The 25037-nt window shown below is 35.8% G+C and overlaps 3 protein-coding genes across 5 annotated transcripts; 2 read left to right on the forward strand and 1 right to left on the reverse strand.

Annotated features, from left to right (window-relative positions):
• Window positions 1–3242: 3242 nt before the first annotated feature.
• Window positions 3243–7945, reverse strand: LOC121756788 (OVARIAN TUMOR DOMAIN-containing deubiquitinating enzyme 12-like). The gene is made up of 10 exons (XM_042152184.1): window positions 7691–7945; window positions 7317–7534; window positions 6267–6340; window positions 5563–5617; window positions 5413–5487; window positions 4641–4714; window positions 4505–4553; window positions 3811–3895; window positions 3636–3692; window positions 3243–3449 (listed from the first exon to the last, which is right to left on the reverse strand). The coding sequence occupies exons 2-10, from the start codon at window positions 7485–7487 to the stop codon at window positions 3403–3405; spliced, it is 687 nt and encodes a 228-aa protein (XP_042008118.1). The 5' UTR covers window positions 7488–7534; window positions 7691–7945; the 3' UTR covers window positions 3243–3402.
• A 1540-nt stretch (window positions 7946–9485) lies between these two features.
• Window positions 9486–20176, forward strand: LOC121756798 (transportin MOS14-like). Of its 2 annotated transcripts, XM_042152194.1 has the most exons (24): window positions 9486–9814; window positions 9894–9992; window positions 10081–10302; window positions 10384–10491; window positions 11379–11462; window positions 11584–11643; window positions 12623–12751; window positions 12933–12994; window positions 13684–13740; window positions 13872–13995; window positions 14625–14756; window positions 15414–15494; window positions 15634–15747; window positions 15895–15974; window positions 16232–16367; window positions 16581–16730; window positions 17231–17316; window positions 17641–17828; window positions 18168–18260; window positions 18853–19040; window positions 19164–19275; window positions 19363–19520; window positions 19599–19715; window positions 19781–20176. In XM_042152194.1, the coding sequence occupies exons 1-24, from the start codon at window positions 9599–9601 to the stop codon at window positions 19976–19978; spliced, it is 2994 nt and encodes a 997-aa protein (XP_042008128.1). In that variant the 5' UTR covers window positions 9486–9598; the 3' UTR covers window positions 19979–20176. The 2 variants fall into 2 exon arrangements, with proteins under 2 accessions (XP_042008128.1, XP_042008136.1); XM_042152202.1 differs by lacking the exons at window positions 9486–9814; window positions 9894–9992 and having other exon boundaries at window positions 10159–10289.
• Window positions 20177–21640: 1464 nt separating this feature from the next.
• Window positions 21641–24946, forward strand: LOC121802697 (probable receptor-like protein kinase At1g30570). Of its 2 annotated transcripts, none has more exons than XM_042202384.1 (8): window positions 21641–22076; window positions 22186–22413; window positions 22498–22706; window positions 23139–23265; window positions 23574–23645; window positions 23890–24076; window positions 24152–24284; window positions 24466–24946. In XM_042202384.1, the coding sequence occupies exons 2-8, from the start codon at window positions 22263–22265 to the stop codon at window positions 24727–24729; spliced, it is 1143 nt and encodes a 380-aa protein (XP_042058318.1). In that variant the 5' UTR covers window positions 21641–22076; window positions 22186–22262; the 3' UTR covers window positions 24730–24946. The 2 variants fall into 2 exon arrangements, with proteins under 2 accessions (XP_042058318.1, XP_042058310.1); XM_042202376.1 differs by having other exon boundaries at window positions 21642–22076; window positions 22198–22413.
• The last annotated feature ends 91 nt before the right edge of the window (window positions 24947–25037 follow it).

A 25037-nucleotide genomic window follows, 5' to 3' on the forward strand; every position in this document is an offset into this window, starting at 1 on the left:
ATTGATTTGGTGCCTTAAACGTCGTGCCATCCGAAGTTGACTTGTATAATTATCAGTGTAATAAACATTATCTTCAATTTTTTTATAGATTGGGCGAATAGATAAAATAATTGCGTCCAAGCGTTGATCTCGATTAATTTGAAGCCCAATCACACTCTCCCATTTAATTTTTTTTACTTATCGCCTAAGAGCATTCCCAATGGCAGACTTCGGTGCGGAATTCCCACGGATTTGGCAGAATTCCGTGGCGGACGTCCGCCATTAGGCCACACGCGAGGATACGGAATTCGCATGAGGACGTCGCAGGTCTGCACCCTTCCGCGGACTTCTATCCTGACGTCCGCCATTGCGTGGACTGTCACAGAATTCCGCACGGAATTCCGATTTGTGCATTTAATTTTTTTTTTAATTTTTTAATTAATTATGTATTTTTTAATGAAGTGTGTTTTTTAAAAAATAAAGTGTGTTCGTTTTCTCCGTATTCGCGTCGAAATTTTAATTCTGTTTATTTACTTCCAGAAATGGGTTAATTTGTGAATTTGTGAATTTGTGAATTTGAGAATTCCGCATGGGAATTCCGCCACTGTTCAGTGGGAAGTCCTTATGACGTGGCAGAGCAGTGGGAAGTCCTTATGACGTGGCACAGCAGTGGGAAGTCCTTATGACGTGGCAGTGGGAATTCTGCGGGGAATTTCACCGGGACATCCGCACCACTGCGGATGCCCTAAGTTGACAACAATTTAAATAAAAGGCTATAGTGAGTAGAATAGAAGGTTAGGATAGGGGTCAATTGTTAACTCACTCTCTAGTCGCTAACTACAAATAATTTAAGATTATAGTAAGTGTTTTAAAAATCTGACCGGACCGGCTGGTCGGACCAGTCCAGCTTCGAACCGGTCACCTTACCGGTCCGATTCATCATATAAAACCGGCAGAGGGTTGGGCCGTTTTGAACCGGTTGAGCCGACCGGTTGGACCGGAAACCGATTACGATTTTTTATTTTTAAAAATGATTAAAAATCAAATTTTTTAAAAAAATAGTACTCCCTCCGTTTCACTATAGTTGAAGCGGAACTTTTGGGCACGGAATCTAAGAAATGGATGTTGGGTGTGTTAAATAAATAGTTAAAAAAGTAACGGAGAATAAAAGGTAGAGATAATAAAGTATAAAGTGAATAAAGTAGAGAGAATAAAGTAAGAGAGCGTAAAGTAAGAGAGAGAAAAAAGTTACCATATATGGAAATGACGCAACTATGAAGAAACATCCCGAAATGGAAAAATGACTCAACTATAGTGAAACGGAAGGAGTACTAAACTTTCATTTCATATTAACCCATACTTGTATTGGGCCTATGAATTTTTAAAAACTATTATTAAAAAATCATTTGTGTCTCTCTTTATAGAAGTATTCCATAAGATTATTCTTTCATTTTTCAGTGTGGGATGTAGTTTTTTTTTTGTTAAGATGCACTCCATATTATATGAACTATCATATCAACAATGTACCATGATATGTGTATAATTGAAAGCTATATACATATATTATATCATAACTAAAAATTAATAAATCTTGATTAACTTCCAAATAAAATTTTAGTGACTAATGCTTAGATTGAAAATAAAACAACAATTATATGTAATGGAAAGAAGCGTTCATAACATAAAAATTGATAATTAACAAATATATGACTATTTATATTTTACTACTATTACTTGTTAATAATTGGTATATATATGCTTTATCTATATTTGTATATCTATATATTATTTGAAATTAAATTATATATTGTATTAAAGCTTGTTTATTTATATGTTTTGAATATCAATTGTATTATACTAAATATGTATTTAATTATATACTCATATATATGGAGTATATATATGCTATAGTAATCCGGTTCGACCAGTGGTTGGACCGGTCCGACCAGTTGAACCGTGAACCGATAGCCTCACCGATTCGTTTACCGGTCTGATTTTTAAAACATTGGACCATAGGATTTCAGAAATCTAGTGGTCTAAAATTTGCAACGTGTAATTTTCATTTTTATTAATTAAATCGAAAAAGAAAAAAAAACTACCAAATTAGGGTTTTTGATGAAAATGTCAATATAGTGTTTTGAAATATCAACACAATGCTTTGAAAATATCAACACATTGCTTTGAAAATATCAACACATTGCCTATGTCAATACATTGTTTTAAGAATGACATTCTACATGTATTATATTTACATATTTTATATACTTTGTTGACATTTATTGCTGTATGAAAAAATTGAAAATTTTTATTTTTTTTTCAAATTTTGACATCGGAACATATGCAAGTGAGATCTCGTTAGAATTCTTATGAAATTATCTTTAATTTGATATATGTTGTGCGAAAAAAATAATTTAAATCGAGAAAGTTATATGCGTTTTAAAGTTAGTTACAACTAATTTATTGTAAATTGACATTAATACCCTTGTTGACTTTTTTTATCGTATTAACATTCAGAGGCTGATGATCTATGCCCTTGGTTTGAATATCTAAGGGCTATTATTTTTATTATAGTTAACAATTAAATATTGAGTAGCAATATAGCACTCCCCTAGAAGGCTATGTATAGGATTAGTCATACATGGAGTGATCAATTGCTAACTCATCATTTAATTGTTAACTACAACTAATTTAAGACCATAGGATTTTATAAATCTTGTGGTCTACAATGTTCCATGTTGTAATTTCGTTTTCATTTTTTAATATTAAAAAGATAATAGCAACTAGGGTTTAGAAACACAATGTCAATACAATGTATGAAATACATCAACACAAAGACATGACAATGTCAATATAATTTCATATTGACATTGTACAAACATTGTATTGACATTATGTGTCGTGTATTGATATAAAGCTGTTAACGAAATTCATAAAAAAATTTAAAATTTTTTCAAATTTTGACATCGGAACATATGCAAGTGAGATCTCATTAGAATTCTTATGAAAGTATCTTTAATTCGATATATGTTGTGCGAAAAAATAATTAAAATCGAGAAAGTTATATGCATTTTAAAGTTATGAGATATTTTTCAAAAGTTAGTTACAACTCATTTGTTATTATTGACTTTAATACCCTTATTGACGTTTTTTTATCGTATTGACATTCCGGGGCTGATGATCTAGGTCCTTGGTTTGAATATCTAATGGCTATTATTTAATTATAATTAGCAATTAAATATTGAGTTAGCAATATAACACTCCCCTAGTCATACAATTATAAATAAATTTTTATAAAATAATAATACCAATGGGCTCATAGTATTGGTATAGGAGGAAATAAAACGGAAAAGAAATCCAACCATACAAATTTACAGCGATTTGGGAATTCCTCTGCAATCTTCAATGTGCATACACCACTTACAGTTAGAAGAACCAGTGTTTCTTCTTCGGCTTGAGCTGCGGCGGAGCATCTGCACGGCACAACAGTTTCTAAAATGCCAAAATTAACAAATTCATCACTCCTTTCTTTATTTTATCCTACTCTAGTTAATTTCTAGTTGTCTATCTTCATCGTCTCATCATGGATTGACGATTGAGCTATCTCGACTCTTGACCTCTTATTGAAAGATTAAGGCTTATCTGATAGCAATACAAACCTCGTAGTTCATAGAGTGAATTGTAATGCACCTCGGACCAAAAGCTCAGCCAAAGCTCTGCAACACATGTATAAACCAATTAGTACAAATGAATCACCAAAGTTTAGCATCGAGCAACCTGACAAAAATACTAAGCTTAAACTGAAAGGAAATTTTTGAGTGTGGCTTTTTATACCTCGTGCAGGGGCCTGATGCTGTGGAACAATTTCGATGAAGCAAGTATCTCTGAATGATGTTAATAAACAGATCTTTGCTGCAAACTGCAATATGGAGTAGCAACTGTTAAATGTGTTGCTCCAAATCTTCAAACGTGAAATGTACAAATATACTTATCTAAGAAGGCATAGCATGAGGAGGATTGCTCTGTAATATTAGAGACAAGCTTTATAGAAAGAGAAGGGTCTAGAGATGAGTATTAGCTTCCAAAAGTTTTTGCACATTATCAGTTGTTTCAGTATCTTGAATGTAAAATTATTTTTTTAACCGAAAAAACAAAGAACACAAAATTTACTTAGGAAAAAGAACTTAAGTACAGATTTGAATCATTGAAGACAGAAAGTCCTAGGATAACTGCACTATACAGTATACATTCAAACACGATTTGGAAGACAGACGCGCGTTTCGTATGAATAGCCCAGAAGACTGATGAAAATCATCTTTGGCACTAAGAGCAGATGTAGGATGAGTACTCCAAAGATATTACTCATACCCCCAGGCCTCATTCACCACTTAGTTGAGGCATAAAGAATATCATTTGCAGGTCACTGAACTTGGGTGCTCGAAGCAAATATGGCAAAGGTTACTCTTTAGAAAAGGAAATTGCTAAACATTGCAGAAATAAAAATTACTGGCATTTAAGTGTACTGTACTTTATCAGCTGCTGCTTGTAGTGTAACATGGTCTCCCCATTCACCAGACCTGAAATTTTATATGATGAAGGGAATTTCAGAAGCAAAGATAATCTGAGATACACTAGAAATTAAAACTTCAAGTAGAATTCCCTACTTAGCCATTTTCTTGTAATAGCGTTTGAAGTTCATAGGTACATAAGCTTCATAGAGAGCATAGTTATCTTTAAGCTGAAAAGGAAACACATGAGAAATGTGAGCACACAACTGGAAACTTCTAACAGTTTCATATCAATCTGTTGGTACAGCCAAAAGAAATTGCCAAAAAACAAAAGCTCATTATAGTTACTGGACATCAGTTAGGCTTAATTTTATGCAAAAACTAGGAATACTTAGGGGATATACTGATACAAAGATTATATGGATAGAGAAAGCAGCAGCATTTAGAGGGACATGTAGATATGGGAATAAATTGCATCTATGTAGCCTCTGCAATCTACAGTTAAGTAAAGTGGTCATGAAATGTTTTTAAAAGGGGAACAATTAAGCATGGAAGGTATCAACCAAACTGAAGAAGCCTGATGGTGTCCTCAAAAGGAAAATGCTAGTGGGTGCTGCCATATGTTGTTTTGGTTTAACTGAAGCTTCATGTGATGATATTGAGCCGACACAAGTAAACAACATATCTGCAAATGCTTATTAAGGAAGTTGTTTGCCATAGTAGTTCATCATTACTGGAATCTTGAGTGTGGAATACACAGCATTCTCATTTGTCAGTACAAAGAAAGAGTACATTTTTAACAAAAGATGCCCAATATGCATAAATCATCAACCAAAGTGGCTGAGATTCTAAAAATGAACATATTTGAATGAAGACACTATATTAAAAGACAGACACAGATTAAATATCTATCATCATTTCAAAATACCTGTTTCACAACCTCTTTGCGCACATGCTTGTGGTGCTCAGGAGATCTATAAATCTGATCTGAAAGTGCACGGAACTAGAGGCAAAAGAAGTGAGTAGATATTATGTAAAATATAGAAATTCTGAATAAGGCTAGAGAATTTGGTCGAACCTGACAATTCCCGTCTCCAGAAACCCTTACTTCGTATAAACCATAGACATTTATCCTGGAAAACAAAAGAGAAACTAGTTTGTTTGTTGATGTCTTAACTGTAGTACAATATTTCTGATATAGTAGTAGTATTCTGAAACGTAAGAGCTCATAATATTGTAATTGCAGAGATCCCAGCAAAAGTAGGTACAAATAAATCAATAGGAAACCTCGAAATAAAGCTCTAACACTCCAAGTTATATGATAAATCCACTAACTTGCCCGGTTACCTTCTTATTTATCTAGGAAAAGGATGGTGAAGGATTATATAATTTCACATATGCCCGAGCAGAGACTTACATGCATTTCCTTGTATACCAGTGCATGTAGTTCATTCTTTAAGAAGAAAATCTGCCTAATGATCTTTGGTGTTGAAATAACAAAAATAATGAAGGATCAAATTTTCTAAGCTCAAACTAGTAATAACTTGGTTACCCTTGCTGAGGTATGAACTTAGCCAGTCCTGCTCTGCATTCAATTTGTGCAATAGAATACCATTTACTAATTGTTTTCTGCTTGGATGAATGGGATTCTTCTCACAAACTATATCTTCTACAGAGAATATCTCTTCACATAGTCATTATTACTATTTTAGAGGCAAAGAGATGGTGATTCAACAAAGCCACTAATATATTTCTTTTACACCTGAGCAACAATTAGCAAACCTCTGAAGGAGCCGTTGGTAATCCAAATTTGAATCACTTGTTGAAGGAAAGTGCAAAATTATTCTTGGAACATGCTGAAAAGTATATAAAGGAAATGTTAGATAATACTTATGTAAAGAAATTATTGCCTAATGGTGAGTAATACCAATGTCTTTCCTATTCCTATTTGTTTGGAACAAAATTAGTAGTACTCCTTCCGTCCCAAGATAGCTGAGGCATTTCTTTGGGGCACCAGAATTAAGAGAATGAGGTGTTAGAGGTTAAAGAGGAGAGAGTAAAGTAAGAGAGGAATAGAGAGTAAGTATGAGAGAAGATAGAGTTTTTGCCAAAAAAGGAAGTGACTCGATTAACTTGGGACAACCCAAAAAAGAATACGACTCAACAACCTTGGGACGGAGGGAGTATTATTTTTCAAAAAATAGTGTACATGTATAGGACAAGATGTCTGCACAAATTGACACTCTGATTTGAATGATGTCATTATATATAAAATCCTAGAACTGTCCAATTTTAAGAAAAGCATTGGTTTTGTGCTTTCTATCTTATCCATATATCCTCTCATTTCACTACTTCCAGAAAGAGAGTTCTACATGCATTGCACTGCAGTTGATACAAAAACATTGCCGCATAAGTATACGTTGAGTTAGAAAATTACACATTTGCAAGTCACTACCTCATTGACGCATAATAAATATGTGTCGAGTTAGAAATTTGAACATTTTTGCAAGTTACTATCTCGACCACTATCAATCTTGGTATGAGTAAATTAAGCAAGAAAAACCAACAACAACCCAATGTATAGCGTATTTTAAAATTCTTCTGAAATTATAACCAGCATTCTGAGTAAAGACCAAAGCACCCACAAACATACAACTACTTCCTTAAACAGCACACATCTAACATAGCTCGTTTTTTCTCTAAAAATATAGGAGCATGAGTGTGTGAATATAGCTTGCTTACTTAAAGACCGTGAAATGCTGCTAAATTATAATTAGCATAACAGCTAGACTAATTGTATTTTAGTTGTAAATTGTAATCGTAGCTTCTTACAGGAACAGGGGCAAGATTGGTCAGCCGTCGACCAACTGCACCATCTAATTTTGCATATTCTTCAGAAAGAACGACAGCAATCATCCTATCATCCTCCACATCTTGCTGACTGCTTAAAGAAGTTGAAGTTGAAGTTGAAGCACCATCGCTATAAGTTGTTCCATTTCTCATTGGTGGAGTATAGTAGATTTTTTTCGTAGCTAAACTAAAATAGCAGGCTGCAGGAGCAAACGAGATCTTAGGTGTCGGATGGAAGTAGAATGTAAACAAAATATTCAATTCCAATGGATGATGCATCAAACATATCAGAACAAAAGACACAAAGCAGAATCGGACCAAATGCATATAACAAAATTAGGCATTCAAGCCGTTACCTAGTCATGCATCGGGAGAAAAGACAACGTGATGAAATCGAATTTGCGAATAATCGGAAATAGTCAAATCCATTTGCAAATGCAGGTGTCGGTAATCAATCGATGCTTTAACGTCCTGAGAAATTGCAAATCTACAGATGATCGCTGGCGGGTTCAGCTGCGAAAGAGGATTGATTTTGATTTGAAATTTGGAAGCTCTCTCCTCCGCTGCGCCTACGCTACGCGTCACATCCGTTTTGCTTTCGCAGCTGACTAATTTACACGCCAAAACGAGTTGTGGTTTATTTATTTATTGGTCCGGTTGGTAAACCGCAACATCCATCAATTGAACTTTAATTATTTATTTAAAAGCCCAATCAATCCAATTCCAACAAAATACAATGGCGATATCCAAATTGATAGCACTTTATTTAATCGACAACCATAACCTAACTTAGTGACTGATCTACAACCCGGAAATGAACGGAGGAGATGTAGTTAAATATTTAATAATTAATAAAATAAATAATATATTAATATTCAATTAATAATTGCATATGGATATTACTCTTCTAAAAATTAGTATATAGTGAAATTTTAAATTATAATGATTTCAATAGTTTTCTTGTTATGGTTAGTTAATTTTAAAAGTGTTTTATTCAATATCACTCATTATTATATTGCAAACCAACTTTCAAACTTTATTGGGGAGTGGGATGTGACTATGACGATATTATTTCACTTTGAGATAAATATGTAGCACGATGTTTCTTTGTGACACTTTTGACCCTCGGTTCATCAACATCACATTATAAATATTTTTCAAATTCATTATCTGATAATCTATCGCACACTACTTTGATTTGTATGCTATTAATTAAATTTCATCTACAAACTACTTGTCTTGTGCAAGTCATATCTAACCACATCTCATTGGTCAATGACATGTTAGCCTAGTTGACTAATCACGTTCTGTGCTGCCCGACCGATGTAGTTGTTGAAGGAAAATCAATGTCAAATATGCCATGCTCATGGCCGCGACTCTTAGGCATTGGTATTTGGCAGGTTTGGACTCGATAGAAAACGTGTTTTCATCTTGATGAGTTAGTGTTCGTAATGGTTGACACTTGCGAAAAGTTTGGACGAGTTAATGTTTTATTGTTGATGGTGTCAACAAGATATGTGGCTGTAACATCCGACTGTTTATGTTAACGATACGTAAATGGTTCGATGGAGTCGTTTGTAGTGACCTGATGGTAGTTTGCAGTTACTTGATAGTAACAAACTTACAATGGTTGTATTAAGTGTCAACGTCCTCTTATATACTAGTTGAAGACATCCCACATTACCCAACATCGCATGCTTGCAAGCCAATTATTGACATAGGGATTGTTGGTGACCGTCGACAACTACTGTAATTTTTAAATAAAAATACATACTTTTACCGAGCACATATAGGCATATAATATAAAAAATATTTAATTTAAATTACAAACACTATGAGCTCATTAAAACTCCTTATTTTTGTAGTTTCAGTTTTGATTCAGCGGGAACAGTAAAATTCATTATTTTTTTTTGCCTATTTTTGAAATTTACTAGAGATACGAAATTGAACAGAAGTTAGTACGGAGTATTTATAAAGACTTATACCCAAATTGTTAAATTTAATTTACTAATCAACGAATGTACTTTAGTTTCAATTGAAGAATATGAAAGAAACATATAAATCCGTAGTAACAAACTAACAATGAAATTTGGATATTATTTGATGATGATAATCAAATCCAATCAATTAGTAATTGAAAAGAGGACAGAGCAATAAATATAGAGAGAGAAAGTGGTAGAATGCGATTCGAACAGGTCAAGTAGAGAGAGAGAGAGAGCGTAGAAGTGGAGGGTCGCGTGATGGTTGATCCATCAATTTAAAGTATGGAACTGCACATCAAGGTTGCTCAAGCAGTCCACGTCCTCAATCACGATTCTCAATCCTGCAACCGCGTCGCTGCCAATCAATGGCTCGTTCAGTTCCAACAGTCTGATGCTGCTTGGGAGATTGCTACTTCCATCCTCACTTCCCACCACCACCACCCTTTCCTCTCTGACTACGAGGTCGAGTTTTTCGCCGCCCAGATTCTCAAGCGCAAGGTTTCTTCTCTATCCTACTACTTCATGCCCTAATTTGCTTAATTAGCTATATTGATCGACTTGTTCAATCTTCCGGCAGATCCAAAATGAATGCCATAATTTGCAAGGAGGAGCTAAGGACGCTCTGCTAAACGCTCTTCTAGTAGCTGCCAAGAGATTCACCCCAGGCCCTCCTCAGGTCAGTTGTCAATTGCGCCGATCAATTTTGAATTTCAAATTTCGAATTTCCATAGTGGACTCAACTCCTTGGCTCGGAACACGAACAGCTCCTAACGCAGATATGCCTTGCGCTATCGACACTCATACTTCACGCCGCAGAGGATGGGAAGCCCATCGAGAAGCTCTTCTACAGCCTGCAGAATTTGCAGAGCCAGGATAATGGGAATGCCGCGGTTTTGGAGATGCTCACGGTCTTGCCTGAAATCATAGAAGATCAAAATGGTGATTTCAGTGTATCCTCTGCTCGCCGGAAAGAGTATGGACAAGAGGTTTTGCAAGCTGATTCCTGCAACTTCACTAGATTTTTCTTTTTCTGGGGGTTGTGTTATAATGTACTTTTGGTAGTGCAGCTTCTTGCGCAAACTCCCACTGTGCTTGAGTTTCTAATGCAGCAGATTGGTGAGGGTGTTGGCAGCCATGACAGGAGCAGAAAGATATTACGTTGCTTGCTGAGCTGGGTAAGAACTGATTAAATAATTTTATCTGGCCTTTTATTGTCTAACATGGGAAGTGACAGGGTACTTAGCAAGTGGATTCAGACCCTCTTTATACACATTAATTGAATTCTAATCCTTCCTCGCTAGCCTCTCCAGCAAGAATGTTTTTCTAGATGTACACCTTCCTATACACTTATGCTGTCAACTTCTCCAAGTTGGAGGAAAGGATTGGCATTCAATCTGCCAAATTGTCGACAAATGTGTGTTGGGTCTTTATCAGTGTTGTCAAAATGTCGTTCGGGTCGCTCGGGTCGCCTGGGTCGAGACCATCACCGCCCCAACATGGGTGGGTTGATCGAGATACAGGGTCGCCGCTGGGTCGAGTGGGTCACCTGGGTCGCCCTAAACACATGCTATCTCTGATTTTCTCAAATCTCTCACATGTTTTCTGACTCTCTCAATCACAATTCTCTATATATATATGCATGCACCACATCAAACTTTTCAAACCTACTTTCTACACTTTAGAATTCAGCCTCTTCACTCCTGAACAAATAAACAATTCAAAGATCTTTGTGCTATCCTTCATATATTCCTTTGTTTTGATATTTGTGGGTCTCTCGACCCCGTCGACCCGCGACCCGAATTTTCACCGCATCAACTCTGTGCGCCCCGCGACCCTAACAACACTGGTCTTTATATGCTAACAATGTGAACAAATCTCATCCACGTGAGCTCTATTAATTTTTTGTTGTTATCATTTGCATCCTTAAACTTAAGTTATGGCAAATTGGCATCTTATCTAGCTCAACTTTGTATAAAAAGTTGGTCTGCATAACAATTTTCAACTTCTTTAAGAGATGTAATTGACGTGTCTGGTTTTCATTTAAAGTTGGATTTGTGTGTAGGTTCGAGCTGGATGCTTTTGTGAGATTCCTCCAGGCTTTTTACCTGCCCATCCACTTTTTAACTTTGTTTTCAGCTCCTTGCAGGTATAGTTTACTTATCTTTTCCTTTTTTTTTCTGAAATTTATTATACTCCGCTTCTAAGTCTTTATCATGTTATGCACACGTATAACAATTCCTCATCCCATCTTTCGTATGTTTAAACAGGTTGCGTCTTCATTTGAGCTTGCTGTTGAGGTTCTTGTCGAGCTCGTGAGTCGACATGAGGTATTATCCTATGCTAATGTTGGGTTTCTTGTAAATATTGGAAACCATGCTTTCTAGTATGCATGATTCTATGTAATACTGTGTCAAGATAATCCTCCCAAAGAAATCATGTTACTTCATTTAGAATCAATAGGATCAATTCCCTGGCACAGTATCCTGCTAGAAAGTGCTACGTTTGGAAATCTTTCAGGACATAACCCAGAAGGAAAGGACACTTTCAAGAAGTAAATGCAATTTTTTTCAAGATCTGATTTAGTTAACCTACATCTCTTGTTTTGATTTCTCCTGAGCAACCACAGTTCAAACTGGAAGGTATTTAGTCGAATAACTTAGAATTTCCCAATTAGAGTTATACTACTATGACATATTTATGTCATATTGAAAACCAAGGGATCTTTTTAAGTAGCAAAAAACTTTCTTTTTTTGTTGCTTGTGTCAACAGTCTAAATAACTTTTGGTTATTCCCTCCTTTAGTTGCAATTCCACTTCCAGTGTTCAAGAGGTCTGCTTTATTTAAAGTTATATCCCTGCTTGGGTTGGTGGTGAAAAGAACTAAGAATGGGCTTTTTAGGATTATTTCTATGAAAAGAATTTACAGACCTAAATGTCATAGAAGGGTATGATAAAGAACACTTTGCCCTACAAAGGCTAGGCACATCCTGAAGACAGAGTCCCAGGTTGGTGATCAATTCTGGACTTGACCAAAGAGTCATATGAGCTGTTATATTCCCTAACCCAGTTCCGAATTTGACGAAGAAATCTATTTTTTTAATTGTGTTATTAAAAGATCTCCAAAGTAGTTCATTTTTCGAGTTTTGGGTAGGAAAATTACCTTGGTAGTAATGCTTACTTTCAAGTATACAAACCAGCAGAAAAACCTGCATGGTTTGTACTTATTTTTTAGAGAGTTGTGGTTAATTCCAGAGCCTGAACATAATTCTATCAATCATAAAACTCTATCTTGGTGTTCCTCTCCTAGGGCCTGCCTCAGGTTTTACTATGCCGGATTGGATTTCTCAAGGAAGCACTTCTTTTTCCTGCTCTCAAAAGTGGAGATAAGAAAGTGATTGGAGGACTTGCATCCTTAATGTCAGAAATCGGTCAAGCTGTGGGTATCTAATTACACTTCATGTATAGTTTATTACTTCTGTCCTTTTAACCTTTTGCTCTATATTTGGCAACTTTTACTACTCTAACTATAAAACAAGTCTTCATTGTATTATATTTTCCTTTCCTTTTTTTCTTTTTACATGACAGCTGGGTTTTGAATAACCTGTCTGTTTGTATAGGCACCCTTTCTAATTGTGGAAGCAAATACCGAAGCACTTGAGCTGGGACATGCTCTATTGAGGTTAGTTGTCACAATGCTAAGGGTAACTAAGTCGGGGACTCATGGCTAGGGAAGCGAAATTGGAAGTAGGGATATAAAGGGGTTGTGCTTTATTTTCTTAACTTACTTGAGACTTAAACTAACTGACCTTCATTATAACAAAGACACTTGATTTACTTGATAAATGATCATAAGGATTAGAATTGGAATAGATACATGAAACAGCTTGTATGAACCTAATTTGAGTTTTTAACTAGATCAAGGAATAGTGGATGGTGAATATTTGACAAACAATATTCACCGAGATAGAAAATACTGAACATTGACATCAGATTTGTGATGCAAAATAAGGAAATAAAAATGAAGATGAAATTTAATTATCTTGTACTATCAAACTATAAGACCATATATCAATGCATTTTTCTGACGGAACTTCATTACCAGCTCTCTAAATTCTCTAAAACTCTAATCTGGATCTCGGATACTGGTTTATAAACTTTCTAAATCTTTATTCTATTCAAAACCCATTTCTGGAGTTCAGTTTAATACTGAAGAATGTAAAAGCCTAATTCACTGCTGCATACCCAGGCTTTACATTAGTTCTCTTGTTTTTTTGACATTTATGTATTCAGTTTACACCTCCTGGTTGACATAATTGATTGCTATGTAGCATTGGATTTTTAATTCATCCAACCTACTTTGACCGGCAGTTGTGCAGCATTTCCAAGTGAAGACTGGGAGATTGTGGACTCAACCTTGCAATTTTGGTAGGTTAAATTAATTTATGTGCCACATTTATATATGTGCTTTAGAAGTGGAAAAAATGTTATTATATGATACTATTATCTTTTGTTCTGTAAGTGAGGCCTTACTGGATTGTTCTGATTTGCGAAATTAGGTGTAGCCTTTCTGGGCATATAATTGCTCTCGAAGTAGAAAATGCTGAATATAAGAAGAAGTTGCAGGAACGTTTTAGTCCCATATTTTCAGCATTGGTTGATGCTCTTCTGTTTCGTGTTCAGGTATGGGTTTATAATATATAAATATGCTTGCTGATTGCTGAATACAAATGTAACTGTTGCTGATGAGTGTTCTTACCTATTTAGTTTATAATGCTAAATTGTCCACTTTTCACATTCTAGGAGCATGCACAAAAAATGGTGATTTCAATTCAGAATGTTTTCATGAGTGTTCTTCATACCTCAAATGCAAGTATAATATTAAATTCTGTTTCAAGCATTTGCCTAATTCTACAAAATCATCTCAGACTCAGTTAGGCTAAACAGGGACTTCTTACCCTCTCTCGTTTTCTTTTCAACAATGCCACATCTGAAATAAAAATGTCTAAACCTTTATTTACATTCTTTGTAGCTTTGCATTTCACGTAGTGTACTAGTGTTGAAAGTAGCTGGGGGCCAATTGTGCGTGTAGGGGGGAGATTTTTTCCAGCCTCCTATTGTTGTCCCCCCTTCCAAAAGATAAATGAAGCCTAAGAAATTACCCACTGAACTTTAAAGATAATTATATGTGATCCTTCTTCAGACCATCTGTGTGAAGTGTTATGTCCATTTCATACATAAGATCTTGTGGTTTACTATCTTATTAGTTATATGTTTATATCTTATAGACTGAATCATGTCCTTCCTTACAGGTCAATGACACATTTGATGAAAATGGGAGAACCATTGAGCTGCCTAGTGGCCTAGAGCAATTTAGGATGAATTTGGTGGAACTTCTGGTGGACATTTGTCAGCTCTTAGGACCTGCTTTGTTTATCCAGAAGGTGATGATTGCATCATTATACTTAGAAACATGTATCCCTTTGGGTAATTTAGGCTATGGGAATTTGACTATGCTTGATAAGTTTTATCTAAGAAGACTATACTGCTTTGTGTTTTATTTTTATTGATACCTTTCGATCTTGATGTGAGATCTTGCAATTGGCAATTGATGAAAACAATATACTCCCTCTGTTCCGCGGTAGTAGAGTCATTTCTTTTCGGCATGGAGATTACGAAAGAGATGTATAATGTATTAAATAAATAGACAATAAAGTACTAGGAGAGATGGAAAAGTAGAGAAAATAAAGTAAGAGTGAGAAAATGTGTTACTGTTTACTAAAATGGGAAATGATTCAACTACCATGGAACGTCCCAAAATGGAAAAATGACTCAACTACCATGGAACAGAGACTAAGAAACATTCATGCACTTCTCACCTACATATCCACTAAAATAAGAACATTGTCATGCATTCTTCTAACAGTGGGACACATAATGTAACTTGTATTTGTTGTTGTAATGCAATTCGATTCCATCCTTTCTTCCATCCCGTTATCAAACTCAAACACATGAAGTGGAAATGTATGAAGTTAAAGATCTCATGTTTAAGTAGTTGTTCTTTACCTTGTTTTTAATTAACCTCTCCTCAAACATATTAGATCTTCCTTCGGGACTGGATACCTACCAGCATGCATATCTCTTGGAGAGAGGTAGAAGCCAAATTGTTCGTGCTTAATGCGGTGAGTGCATTGAATGAATTTCCTCTCCCTTGCCAAAAAATATCGCATTGTCGGGTACAACTTTGCAGAGCACAGGTCCTTAGTAGATCTGGAAGTTTATACCAGGTTGTTTGTATTTCTGAATACTAGCTTCTTTTAGGTTTCTGAAGTTGTTCTTAAGGAGGAACATCCTTTTGATATCTCTGTCATTATGGACTTGGTGATGATTTTGTCCAGCAAGTCATCAGAGGATCTAAGAGGATTTATGTGCCTTGTACGTCTTCTATTTATTATTTACCATATTTTATATTCTGATATTCTTTCTGATGTCGAGTCAACTTACTGAAGCAAGCCAACTGAACAATGAAGGAATATTAACAGCAGCAAAAACTGTACTAATCTTAAATACTTCATTTCCCAGGTATATAAAGCTCTTGCTGATGTTATTGGTTCTTATGCTAAGTGGATCCCTACCTCTCAAACCAACACCAGACCTTTGATGTAAATGATTCCTTACTTCTATACTATACAGCATTACATAATTTCCTCATGTATGCTTTTATGTCTCGGACAATCAACCTCTATGAAAAAGGACTATATGCTGTACTGCATTAGATTAGAAGAATGTATCTGATTCTGATCCTTACACCCCCTTCATCCATATCATGGCATTGAGATTTAAAAATGTGAAGTTCTCAGCTCCCCTTGTGTACAGCTTGTAATGCTATTATAACATGGGTTCAACCTGCTATGTTTAGATTGTTTTTTGCTGCCGGGATTACTCAACCATTCTGTTCAAGTGCTTGTGCATTTGGATTTCGCAAATTCTGTGAAGAAGCTGCTGCAGTGATGCATGAACCTTCCAATCTGGAAATCTTAATTTGGATAGGAGAGGTCAGTTGCGTTAATGTTCATATATTAGGCCATTAATTGTAAAAGTAAAAGTATATTCCTCTAACACTCCTCAGAGATTTGAAAGCAATATAGTAAGAGGAACTTGCTTTAAAACATAAATTCATTTATGCTTTACCAGCCTCTTGAATTGTACTTATGTGATATCATGTATTTATCTATAATGTAGTAACAGTATATAGAATTTTCTGTTAGGGATTGGAAGATAGGAAGTTGCCCTTGGAGGAAGAGAATGAAGTAGTTGGTGCTATCAGTCTCATACTCTGCACTGTTTCTGACAAGATGCTGATGCACAACATGTTCGCTAGATTGCTTTCTCCTTCTTATGCAACTGTTGGAAAACTTGTAAGTCTCCTTTTGTCTTTAATATCTCATACAAAGGCATCTCTTTATGACATCTTCAATCCAACTCATGTCTGGTTATGTTTAGAAACACTTTGAATCAAACCACGACTCATTTTAATGTTTTTAGCTGCAGTACTTGGCAGATTTTGTCTTGTTTTCACGCTGTTATGTTTTTGTTACTTATGGAAGCCAACAATCAGAAGTGCTGCATTAATACTAAGCATAATATCCCTGGTTTAGACTTTAGAGTTAGATGATGCAGAAAAGAGTTGTTAAAATTCAAATGGTTAACTGTTATCATCGATGATTTAATCCATGGATGTTCTGTATGGTCGATCTTGAATTATGAGCCTGCATTTATCTGTCTGGAATTAGTTGATTAACCCCCATCACCATTAGTTAAACTAGACATAGTTTCAGCTGAAAAGAAATTTGTTTTATATGGCAATGGAGGTTTTACATTTATTTAAGTTACTAAAAGTTCTTTGACATTGATTCAGATCAATGAAGATCATGGGCATGCTCTGAGACACAATCCATCTATATATACCCATTTAGTTACCACAGCTGGAAGAGGGCTAAACAGGTATCTTTAATGCTCATTGCTTGTGTTCTGATGAACCTTTTCACGCTTTGGAGTTAATCGATACTATTTTTATTTCTGTTTGGCATAACATGTACAGTTAAATTGGTTACTGGATAATTATATAGGTAAGTAAGGTTTTGTAAATTTTTACTAATCAATATGGGTTTATGCGTTTTGAGATAGTCAGTGTGCTAGTGGCTAGTTAAGTTTTGTGTCTAGAATAGGTTCTTATGTGAAATTTTGACATCCTTAACCTTGACCTTGAAGCACACCTTTTAGTGTCAATAATATGCTCTTAGCTTACCATTTGCTGATTTATTGTAGGATCGGCACTGTTTTCAGTTACCTGGCATCACACCTCTCCGTTGATCTGGGTCCAGATGAATCGATCTTTGTATTACTTGAGGCTTTCTGGCCAATGCTCGAGAAACTCCTTATATCTGATCATATTGAGAGTGGAAGCTTGTCTACAGCTGTTTGCAGGGCTCTTACACTAGCAATTCAGGCATCAGGTTTCAATAATGTCATTACTTATGAGTTAAAAACTTTCTCATTCCACAATCTCTCATTTTGTGTAAACACAATTGTGAAAGAAGGCTTAATGCTCATCACTAAGGCACATTTACTACATGATAGATAAACAATAGAACTATTCTTAAGAACTTGCATATTTGTGTTCCTGAGATAAACTGTGTCTAGGCAAAGTTGGGGTGAAGATTAAACACTTAGAACTCTGTAGAGTTGTGTCTTGGTACATCATTAAGGCCTAATTGAAGATTAAATGCTTTGAGCTCCCTAGAAAAACTTGAAACATAATTATTTTAAAATAATACAGTTCGTTCGTTTTGCAGGCCACAATTTTGGGCCACTATTGCCGCAGGTGCTAGATTCTATATCAGCAAATTTTTTGAAATTCTCAAGCCATGAATGCTACATGAGAACAGGTAAAATTTTGAGCATGAGGTGTTTGTGCTCAAGGATTTGTTTGCTTTTTCTTTTTTTGCATATAACAGATGCATCCTTAAGAAGGTAATGTCAACGGTATCATGCATGTCAAGTTAGCTTCCCGAGTCAACTTTTTTGCTTTTGATAGTTGCAAGTATTATTGCTTAGTAAAATGGTTACTGTGTTGCGTTGATCATATTCACCAACAACTGGGATTAATTAATCAGGGAAGAAGTATTTCAAGTGATTATCTGTTAAGCCCCTAAATTGGTTAATACTTTATTTTAGTGACTACTACAATCTTTTAGATTTACTTCAATGCCCTCTTTTCTATCATAGTATCATAGTGTCTTAACAGAAATAGCTCTTCATACCCTCTGTAAAACCCATTAGTATGCTTCACCACTATCTGAATTTAGTGTGCTTAGATATTTGTGTTATCAAAGTGGCAGTTATGTTTGATTTCCTGTGTCTAATGAACCATCTTAAAGATATTTTAAGCACCTTTACTTTTTCTTGGCAGGTCATCTGTTGCTTAGCCCCTTTCCTCACTCTCTTTTTATGTGTCTCACTATCATTAGTTTGTTTCAGCTTCGGTCATTGTTGAAGAATTTGGCTGCAAGGAGGAATATGGATCTCTGTTTATGAGTACATTTGAAAGATTCACTTGTTCACCATCAGTAATGGCTCTTACTTCATCATATATCTGTGATCAAGAACCAGATCTGGTTGAGGCATACACAAATTTTGCTTCTGTGTATGTGCGCAGTTGTCCTAAGGTGCTCATATTCATGCTCATTACACATTTCAACGGCTGAGCTTCCTGATGCTATCATGAATCTTTTCCATATTTTGGCTTTCGGTATTTGCATATTCTCAACAATAGCTAATTTGCATTTCAGGAAATATTAGCTGCCTCTGGTTCTCTATTTGAAGTATCCTTGCCAAAGGCAGGGATTTCTTGTACAGCTTTGCATCGTGGTGCAGCTTTATCAGCAATGTCGTATATGAACTGTAAGCCTTGTACAGAAATATTCTTCAAACATATGAGATTGTTTAATATGTTATTGCTGCATTTTAAAGTTTTGGTGAGGCTTTCAGGCTTTCTGGAGATGAGCATTGGTGTGTTGGTGGAAGCTGATGCTTCTATACCTGGAAGATCCGTTCAGGACATGGTGATGAGGGTGATATCCATATGTGGGGAGGGCTTGATATCGAATCTGGTGTATGCTCTTCTTGGCGTGTCGGCAATGTCAAGGGTAAAGGGTTTGATGAGCAATTAGCGTATTTCCACACACCTAAACCTGGTGCGAGTTGTGCTGAATCAAAATTTGCAGGTTCACAAATGTGCAACGATCCTTCAACAACTGGGCGCAATGTGCAGCTTGAGTGAAAGACGAGAGTGGAAGGGCGTGGTTTGCTGGGAAATGTTGCAACGTTGGCTTTACTCTGCGGTTAGTATACATGTGTGTGCGCGCGCGTGGTTGAAGTTGATTTACGAAAAAATTATTGTTTGCAGCTGCATACCCTTCCCGGTGAGTATCTAAAAGCAGGAGAAGTAGAATGTTTAGTGCCAAACTGGATGAAGGGAGTGGCGGCTGCAGCATCGGACCGTCTGGATATGGAGATGAACAGCCACATGCGAGGCAAAGGTGGAAGACATCTTAAGCGTTTATTAAGAGATTTTGCCAATAATCATCGCAATTTGACTTCTTAAACCCCTCTCTCTCTCTCTCTCTCTCTCTCTCTCTCTCATCTCTACATTATTTAATTTTCATTTTGAAAAGTAGTGATTTGTTATTGTATCACAATTCACAGCCCCCCGTGTATTCATTCATCACTTGAAAGGGAAAGGAATAAAATGGTGGGGATTTGGTAATCACATCCCCATCAACAATCTTTCCATTTTTTTCAACTTTTAATGGTGTGGTGTATCAAAAACAAGTTGAAGCTGAGGTAAACTCGACGATGTTCGAAGGCAATTTTGTACGAGACCACGGACGACTTAGTGTGATCTGCACAAACTCGCTCTCTATTTTCAGATTCCTCGTTGTAGAATGGTAGGAATTGAGACGTTGGGAATGATCGGCGTTAGAAATCTGAAAAGAAGAAAAATGTGAAGGAAGAGAGTTCTTATTTGAATCTATTCCTTTGTGTAGGAGATTAGTCAAGAGAGTTTCCTTCTTGTTTCCAGTCTAAATCCTCATTTCATTAAAGTATCTGATGTAAAAAAATTATTGGATTCACTTTATAATTTATTGAACAAAAAAATGAAATTTATCCATGTTCGAATCATGGATGTGTCAAATTTCTTTTTGTTATTTTGAGCTCAATAGATTATGTAGCTGATTCAGCTATTTTTACGTTTCATTATTCATTCTATTTTATCTTTTATTTTATTCATTCATTCATCACTTGGCGTTATAAATTTTGTTTTGAAAAAAAATGATTCGCTTTGGAACTGAAAAAAAGGAAGATTGTACTTGTATATATATGTATGGTGTTGTGTATTATTTATTTGATTTAAAATAGTTGGTGGCACGCTACTGCTGTCATACAATAAAGAATCCAAAGATATAAGCATCAAACTAAATAATTATTGAATAATAATGTATTAGTAGCCGTTATTAAAAGATTTGCTGTTGCTGACTAAGTAGGGGCAATGTCAACATAGCTGGTGGAATCGAATAATACTAATTGTTTATTGTTTTTCTTATTGTCGACAATTATTGGCCTATGCTCTGTAACTCAAATCTTTGTTTATTTCTCCACTCCATTATTACCAATTTTTCTATTCCACTTCATTTGAATTAATTCAATATGATTGCGTCACGTCCAGTCCAATGCAATACAAATACAATACCAATAATAAAGTTACAGTTTTTAATTGTAAAAACCTTAAATTTTAATTAATAATATTCCTCCTTATTTACTTCTTAGCTATAGAAAATGTTTCAAGAAGAAAAAGCAATAATAGGCGTTTCTTTATTTACCTTGTAGTATAGATACTTAATCTGTCGATCTATTATGAAATAGAATTAGAATAATATACCGAAAATGATACTCATATTTCAAACATACGAACCATTAATAATGACTCCTTATCTACTCAAAGCCACTCTTGATCTACCGTGAAATAGAATTATAGTGATTTACTGAAAGAAAAAAACGTTGGTGTAGAAGAAGCATCAATAATGATTACTATTTATTTAGTTTGTAGCTAAAGAAACTTAATCTAGATTTAACGACCGAAGCCTAAGTAACACGAAATATCTCGACCGAAAGCTAAAATGTGTTGCCAACTAAGTTGTATTTTGTCATTACGTTGAAATATGTCGATCTAAAGCTAAAATATATTGCCAAGTAAGTAGTATTTGTATTTGGTCGTTGCGTGAACATGCCTTCTTACCATTACAGCAATTTACAACTTCTCATTTCTCTCTCTTCTTCAACATTTAGCTCTTTGTTATTTACTCAGTAGAACTGTGAGGTAGATTCTCCTAGCACAGTTGCCTCTCTCTCTCACTCTCTCTGTTTTTAATGGTGGGTGGGTGGTTGGGTGTGTAAATTACTGATATAGTATATATATAAATAAATTGGTGTAAAGGGATTGGTGGAGCTTATTGTCGGCGGCAGCTCCCTTTCTGTTGGCATTATCTCTGTCTCTTATTCTCCATTCAATCTTCATTCATACAATACATGAATTACTCTTTCCTTCCTTGATGAATATGAATGTGAATGTGAATACGATGATGGATCACTAGTTTCTCCTTGTATATATGCGCCGATCTGCAATTCAATTCCAATCCAATCAGGTCACACATTCTCTCCTTCTAATCGCCATTGTTGCTATTGCTTACTTACTCGGTGTTCCTCTCAATTTTGCTATCCAATTCTGCTGATTTTGGTTTAATTTATGCGTAGTCTGAATTGCAGGTTCCATGTATGATAGTACTACTCTGCTTGTATTGGAACCCTAGCTCAACTGGATCCCGGACCAAATGTCAAAGACTCTTGCAGCAATTCTAGGAGGTGCTGCAGGAGCCGTGGCATTGGTGGGGATACTCGTGTTAACTCTTTTGTATTGCATTTGCCGGCCTAGGAACGCTTCGAGAACATCCGACACTGCTTCTTCTGATCCTTCTGTTCAAGGTTTCTTCTTCTTCTTCTCTCTGTCTCTTACACAGCCTGTGTTTTGTTACTATTATCTGCCAACAGTATTGTTCGATCGCACAGTTGGCAGAGCTGTTGGAATCGAGTTTTCTCTGCGAGATGCTAGGAGGTTTGGGATGGACGAATTGTCAGCTGCAACAAAGGATTTTAGTGACAAGAGTTTGATAGGACAAGGGAAATTCGGGGAAGTGTACAAAGGCTTGCTTCATGATGGGATACTTGTAGCCATCAAAAAACGATCTGCTCCTCCTACCCATGAATTCATTGAGGAGGTATCTCACTTATCCACCAATGTGTATCTCATTGACAAGCTTAATGCAAAACTATAGGTTTTAACTAACAGATGAAGCAGCTTTCACACCCTTGATGGAATTAATGACATAAATATGTGAATTGTGCTCGTTTCAAAGATTGTTAAGGAGGTCTTGAAGAAATTGCAAGTACATGTTCAAAGCTTAATGCTATACAATAGAAATTCAAGGGTGTATAAGAACAAAATTTAATATTTTAGAGGCCACAAGATACGAATTTTCCTTTTCCTATGTTGCTATTCCCACCTCCCACCCCTTATTTTCTCCCTCTCGTTTTGGCCCGGTATGTTTGAAACCAATTTGTATTTCTATTACATTGATGGATTGTCAAACTGACATACATCGAGAGCAAATAATACGCTGAGACTGAGCTCGAGGTTCAATTCTTTTCAGGTCCGATATCTTTCATCTATTCAACATCGAAATCTGGTCACACTTTTAGGTTACTGCCAGGAAAATGATGTACAGATTCTCGTCTACGAGTACATACCCAATGGCAGTGTGTCTATTCACTTGTATGGTAATCAATTTTCCTCCATTCTGTCTTTTTTGTGTTTCTTGTTTTGCATGCCTGTTAGTGAATTTGACGTTTCAGTTGACAGTTGACACAGTACTAGAGTTAAATTTAAAACAAGATGCTGCTATTCCAACAAATTTCATGCATTTGTTTCCATGACTGAGACCTTTGCAACTGATTATATCCTATATGTTCGCGTTAAATCTGTTCTTTCTTCACTTTCATGTAATTGTGCCTCCCCCGCATTCCCTTCTTTACTACTCTATTTTGCGTTAGAGCATCTATAAGCTAACCCCATGTTATAATCTCAGGTGCTGGTCAGGTTTCACAGGAAAAGCTTGAATTCAAGCACAGGCTTCAAATAGCTCTCGGGGCAGCTAAAGGTGATCCTCTGCAAAACCAGTGAGCATTTTTGGCTTTCCTGGTATTAATTCATCTTGTCTTATGCTTAAAAAAGAATAAGTAGCACTTTTAGCTTTCTGGTATTAATCCAACTTGTCTTGTGCCGAAAAAGAGTTGTATACAAAAGATGACTTAACAAGATATAGAAAGTTCCACAAAACCTAAGGTGAAAGCTCCTTAAGTATAATGTATGTGTGCTCGCTCACCCATACTTTATATGCACAGGTTTGGCTCACCTCCACTCTCTAAGTCCTAGGTTGATACACAAGGATTTCAAAACAGCAAATGTTCTTGTGGACGAGAATTTCATAGCAAAAGTAGCGGATGCTGGTTTACGTAATTTTCTCGGAAGATTCGATCATGCAGGCACATCTTCTCAAGTGGCAGCTGATGAAGTTTTTCTTGCCCCAGAGTAATATAAATGCTGGTTGGTTTTGTATTACTATTATTTGATAATTATTAATTGTATTGTCATGTCCTGATGCAGGGCCAATGAATTCAGACGATTTTCAGACAAAAGCGACGTTTATAGTTTTGGGGTGTTCCTTTTGGAGTTAGTAAGCGGGCAGGAAGCAAAAGAATTGTTGCCTTCTGATGTCAATCATAATTTGTTTGAATGGGTAAGTTTGCATTTTACACAATTGATCATAATTAGATTCACTAGAACGTGGAACGTTTTAGGAAGGACGCTCGGTAAAATAGTGCTCCGGTATTCTACCACATGAAAGCCATGCCAATTTCATGAAAAATCGAATATTTGTGTGGATGTAAAATACAAGCTTAAACATATTATGTTTGCAGTTGCAGAATCTCCAGGAAGGTGGCAGCATATCTACCATAATTGATCAGAGATTAGGCAATAGCTTTACAACAGAAGGCATGGATGAGTTCATGCAGTTGATTACGCAGTGTGTGAATCCATCGAGCGAGAGGCGTCCTCTTATGAGCTACGTGGTGACTGAACTTGATCGGATTCTTGAGAAAGAAATGAGCTTGACGACAATCATGGGGGAAGGAACCCCGGTCGTGACGTTGGGAAGCCAGCTTTTTATGGCTTCAAAATAAGGATGTGTTTGTTGTAGCATTTTGAGTGTGTTTCGAGATGAATATACTTGACCGGAAACACAAGAGTAAAGAATATATCCAGCTGTTTGATAATTGTATAAAGAACAGTTGGGTGATTTTTTTATTTTTTATTTCATGTGTGTCAATTATTAATCAATCTTCTTCTTGTAAACAAAACTTCTATATAATGTTAATATAATAGTGAAGTTGAGTTGGATGTTTTCTTCACATCTTAAATACCTCTCTATTTAGCTGCTTTTGTTGGATTGTAATGTTTCCTGAAACAGAATTACACGGCTGATAATTGC

The sequence above is a fragment of the Salvia splendens genome, chromosome 1 (assembly GCF_004379255.2).
Source record: "Salvia splendens isolate huo1 chromosome 1, SspV2, whole genome shotgun sequence".
Lineage (NCBI taxonomy): Eukaryota > Viridiplantae > Streptophyta > Magnoliopsida > Lamiales > Lamiaceae > Salvia > Salvia splendens.